This window comes from Sapajus apella, unplaced genomic scaffold (assembly GCF_009761245.1).
Source record: "Sapajus apella isolate SASKATOON/1434 unplaced genomic scaffold, GSC_monkey_1.0 scaffold212, whole genome shotgun sequence".
Taxonomy (NCBI): Eukaryota; Metazoa; Chordata; class Mammalia; order Primates; family Cebidae; genus Sapajus; species Sapajus apella.
Genome location: NW_022437152.1, coordinates 610367 through 614818, shown reverse-complemented (window position 1 = coordinate 614818; position 4452 = coordinate 610367). Strand labels below are relative to the sequence as shown.

The window sequence follows — 4452 nt, the reverse complement described above, 5'->3', positions numbered from 1 at the left end:
CCAGCTCAGCCCAGCCCAGCCCAGACCAGCTCAGCTCCAGCCCAGTCCAGCTCAGCCCAGCCCAGCCCAGCCCAGCTCAGCTCAGCCCAGTCCAGTCCAGCTCAGCCCAGTCCAGCTCAGCCCAGCCCAGCCCAGCCCAGACCAGTCCAGTCCAGCTCAGCTAAGCCCAGCTCAGCCCATGCAGCCCCACGCAATGGTCTCAGCCAAGACCCCAGGGCCATGGGCAGGGACGAGCCAGGCAGCGGTGCCACGCAGCCAGGGCCCAGGGAGGGAGGCCAGCAGCCTCAGGGCACACACACCTCTGGCTGTGCTGGGCCATCTCAATGGCGCGCCGCGCAGGCACCGGGGAGCCGCCGTCTGTCACGCTGAGCACCTCCATGGACTTGCGCTCCGGCCGCCGCTTGCCATGGCGGTTCAGCATCGGGGAGTCCACACGCTTCCGGGGAGGGTCTGTGCACAGACGAACGTCAGGCCACGCAGCCCCTGGGCCCGGTGGGGCAGTGCCGGCCAGGCGGAGGCCACCCCCAGACCATACCTATCTCATTCCTGGGGGGCAGGTCCTCATCCTCCTGGCTCGGGTACCTTTCTTTCCGGTCCAGTAGGAGGAAGTAAATCATCTTCTCCTGGTTCTCCCTACGGTGGGCAAGAGGTGCGGGGTGCACTGGCACACGGGGCCACCGGCTCCTCCATGACGGGGCTCCCACCCCCAGGCTCCCCCCTCCCCACCGCCGCCCCCAGGAGCCTCCTGGGACGCACTCCTCCGACAGCAGGTCCTGCAGCAGTTTGTTGCGGTCTCGGAAGCAGCCCAGGGAATGCATGCTGTCCAGCACGTCGGGGTCGATGTCCTCCAGGCTGGGCAGCGAGCGGATCTGGACCTTGCGGGGAATGGGCTGCTCCGGCTCCGGTTCGTTCTTGCCCCCTCTGTGGACACAGGGCAGCCCGCCCGGCTGTCAGCACTGGCCGGGCCTGGGAGGCTGGGAGGCCCGCCCTCACCTGGGCCCTGCATCCTGCCACTCTCCCTGTGCCCAGCCCGGGGAGGCCTCCTGCGTCCTGCCCGCACCCCGCACCCAGCGCAGGCCACCAAGGGCCGAGGGCCAAGGCGGGGCAGGGCCGGCAACCTCCCCCCGCCTTTCCTAGCAGGGCCTCCAGGCCACAGCGACAGGCAAAGCAGGCGATTAGTGGGTGGAAAAGCTACTTACATATACCATATGTGTTTCTGAATGTGCTCTAGCTACAAGGAAAGAGAAACAGGGAGTTAGTATGGACAAGGGTTGGAGAGAGTCCACATTAGGAGGTGAGGGGAAGGTGGGGGCGCTGGGGGTGCAGAGAGAGCAGGAGAGGGTGAGGGCAGGTGAGGAGAGGGAGGGGGGAGGAGGGTGGGGCGGGGGCTGCATTCCCAGAGGCTCATTGCCAGCACCCCTGCCCCTCTCTCTCCCAAGTGGAGAAGAAAATGCAAACCTCGAGGAGGAGGTAAGCTGGGGGTCGGGGGTGGGGGAACTCCCGGTAGGGGCAGGGGCCCAGGGAGCAGAGGGAGAGGGGAGGCAGCGAAGCTGGAGCCAGGGCGGCCCCAGGTGCCTGTGCTGCCTGGGCCAGATCCCTCCATGGCTCTAAAAAGGAACCAAGGCAGGAGAGCGGGGAGCTGAAGCCAGGAGAACCCGGCCCACCTGTGTGGCGGGGGCGGGGCTGGGTGCAGGTGCGAGCAGGAGGCTGGGAGGGCCGGCCAGCCACACGGCCCCTTCTCTCCACCCTGACTCAGACAGCTCGGGGTTGTGGGGCGGTGGCCTCTTGGGAACAGACCAACACTATCCTGGAAAGGCCAGCCCAGAGGGTGACCTGCTTCTGTCAAGTGGACGTGCGGGGTCCCCACACCAGACTGCCCTGGAGGAGGCTGGGACCAGCAGGTGGGGGTTACCTTTGGCTTTTGCCAGCCCCACAGCTGCCAGGGTCCCTTAGGGGCAAGTGTTCACACAGCCTGGGGCTTTTCCCAGCGGCATGTGGAGGAAGGTGGCCGCGATGGGGAAGCACCGGTGCTTTTGTGTAACTTACAGCCCAGGCCTCACCTGTCTGTACACGTAGCCCCCACACCTGCACCCCCACCCACGCACCCCTGCCTGTGCATACCCACACCTATCAAAGTGCTCACAGGCACCTGGACACACCTCCCCACACGTGCACATGCCCACGCCTGTGCCCCCACCCAAACACATGAACCTGGGCACACTCCACACCTGGGCACCCCCACACCTGGGCATATGCCTACATTTGTGTATCCCCACACCTGAACACAAGCCCAAACCTGGGCACCCACACAACTGAGCACCTGACCACACACCTGAGCACATGCCCACATACCTGGGCACCCCCACACCTGGGCACCCACACACCTGTACATCCCCACACAGCTGAACACACACACCTGGGCACCCACACACCTGTACATCCCCACACAGCTGAACACACACACCTGGGCACCCACACACCTGGGCACCTATCCACACACCGGGGCCCCTGTCCACACACCCTGGTGCCCACACATCTGGGCACATGCCTGCCTCTGCGACGCCCGGGCACCCCACTCCGACGCGGACACGCACCGTCAGGCGGCGCGCGGCATCCACCTCGATCATGCCCCGCAGCAGGCTCTGGCAGTCAGGCGGGATGAAGTGTGGCATGTGGAACACACCCCGCTTCACCTTCTCCAGCAGCTGCCGTAGGTTGTCGTCATCGAAGGGCAGGGCCCCCTGCGGGCGGCGGGCGGGGGTCATCGAGGCCCTGGGGGTGGGGAGTGTGTGGGAAGGGAGAGGCGGGGAACTGGGGCGGGGGCCGGGGTCTCACCACCAGCAAGGCGAAAAGGATGACGCCGCAGCTCCACACGTCCGCCTTCCGGCCGTCATACTTCTCCCCCTGCGGACAGCAGTGCCTGGGCTGTTGGGGGGTGCAGGGTGGGGCAGGGGGGCCTTGGCGGGGCTGGACAGAGGGCCCAGGAGGAAGCTGGGCCCCAGGACAGGTGGGTGTGGCAGGCTGGGGTCCCACTGGGATCAGGTCCCTGCCACCCTGGGACCCGCAGGGATGCACACAGCAGTGGGGACTCACCCGGATCACCTCGGGGCAGGCGTAGTGGGGGGACCTGCGGGCAAGGGCAGAGGTCAGCAGTGGGCTCTGGGCGCTGCCAGTCCCTGCCCCCAGGGCAGTGGTGCATCTCGGGGTCCTCAGGTAGGCTCACTGGGCTTTGGCACCAGACGCCCCCAGGTTCCCTGAATCCCCAGGAGGCTTCTGAGAGGAGACCAAGGTCGGGGCACTGGGTCTCTGCTTCACTCGGCCGAGCAAGGGCTGGGGGTCTCCAGGAGAGGGGCCTGTAGGGTCCCAGCCTCACTCCCAGGTGGGCAGGATGCACCCCTATCCTCACTGTACAGACCTTCCAGGGGTCCCACCTCCCCACCACCACCAGGCTGGGGGGGATACTGGGAAACTCAAGCACATTGTTGGGGGTACTGGGAGACTGAAGCCCGTGGGGTGCCGGGAGGCTCAGGCAGGCTGGGGACCTCTCAGCCCGCCGGCTCCTCCTCTTCCCCCAGCCCAGCCCATGCAGAGCCAGCAGGCAGGAGAGCCACACACCCGCAGCTGGTCTCCAACAGGCTGTCGCCAACCTGCAGGGATGCCATGCCGAAGTCCGCGATCCGGATGTTGTTCTTCTCGTCCAGCAGGAGGTTTTCGGGTTTCAGATCCCTGTGGCTGGGGAGGAGGGCAGTGAGGCTGAACAGGGCCAACCTCTGCCTTGAGAGCCTCCCGGCCCTAGAGACCCCTGCCAGCATGCACTGCCTCTCCAAATGCCAATCACACAGAGGGGCCAATGGCAGCCCGGCCTGGTGATGTCACTGGCAGCCAATCAGAAGTCACCCACCTGGTCTGTTTGGCTCTTGCCTTTGGTCAGGCATCCCTATGCCATGCCCTCCTGTCCCCAGGGAAGGCTCCTTCCTGTTCCTCCTGCTCCCTAGCACATCTTCTCTGGCCCAGGGCAACCTAAGGCCCCCAGGCGTGTAGGGATGCATGGTAGGGCCCCCAGAGCCCTTGGGTGGGCACCAGGCAGAAACCGTCCCGACACACTGCCCACTCCAGAGGAAGGGGAGGTGCTGGGGTTGCTGTTCCTGGGGCTGAAGGGGAACACCTGGTGTGGCACGGTGCACCTGAGGGGTAGCTCCTGGGGGAGCACGGTGCACCTGAGGGGTAGCTCCTGGGGGAGCACGGTGCACCTGAGGGGTAGGGGTAGCTTCTAGGGGGGGCACGGTGCACAGGAGGGGTAGGGGTAGCTCCTGGGGGGGCACGGTGCACCTGAGGGGTAGCTCCTGGGGGAGCACGGTGCACCTGAGGGGTAGGGGTAGCTTCTAGGGGGGGCACGGTGCACAGGAGGGGTAGGGGTAGCTCCTGGGGGGGCACGGTGCACCTGAGGGGTAG

General features: G+C 66.3%; 1 protein-coding gene across 16 annotated transcripts in view; it reads right to left on the bottom strand.

Annotated features, from left to right (window-relative positions):
• Positions 1 to 4452, bottom strand: part of BRSK2 (BR serine/threonine kinase 2) — a 62768-nt gene that overhangs the window by 17422 nt on the left and 40894 nt on the right. For all 16 annotated transcript variants that reach the window (XR_004265888.1, XR_004265889.1, XR_004265887.1 and 13 more), the window contains 8 exons: positions 3616 to 3732; positions 3094 to 3127; positions 2836 to 2904; positions 2595 to 2741; positions 1200 to 1231; positions 757 to 921; positions 536 to 633; positions 300 to 450 (listed from right to left, as the gene is read on the bottom strand). Coding sequence is in view for 12 of the 16 variants with exons in the window: in XM_032270588.1 (XP_032126479.1) it covers positions 300 to 450; positions 536 to 633; positions 757 to 921; positions 1200 to 1231; positions 2595 to 2741; positions 2836 to 2904; positions 3094 to 3127; positions 3616 to 3732 (813 nt within the window). In the remaining 4 variants the exon portion in view is untranslated. The remainder of the gene's footprint in view (positions 1 to 299; positions 451 to 535; positions 634 to 756; positions 922 to 1199; positions 1232 to 2594; positions 2742 to 2835; positions 2905 to 3093; positions 3128 to 3615; positions 3733 to 4452) is intronic.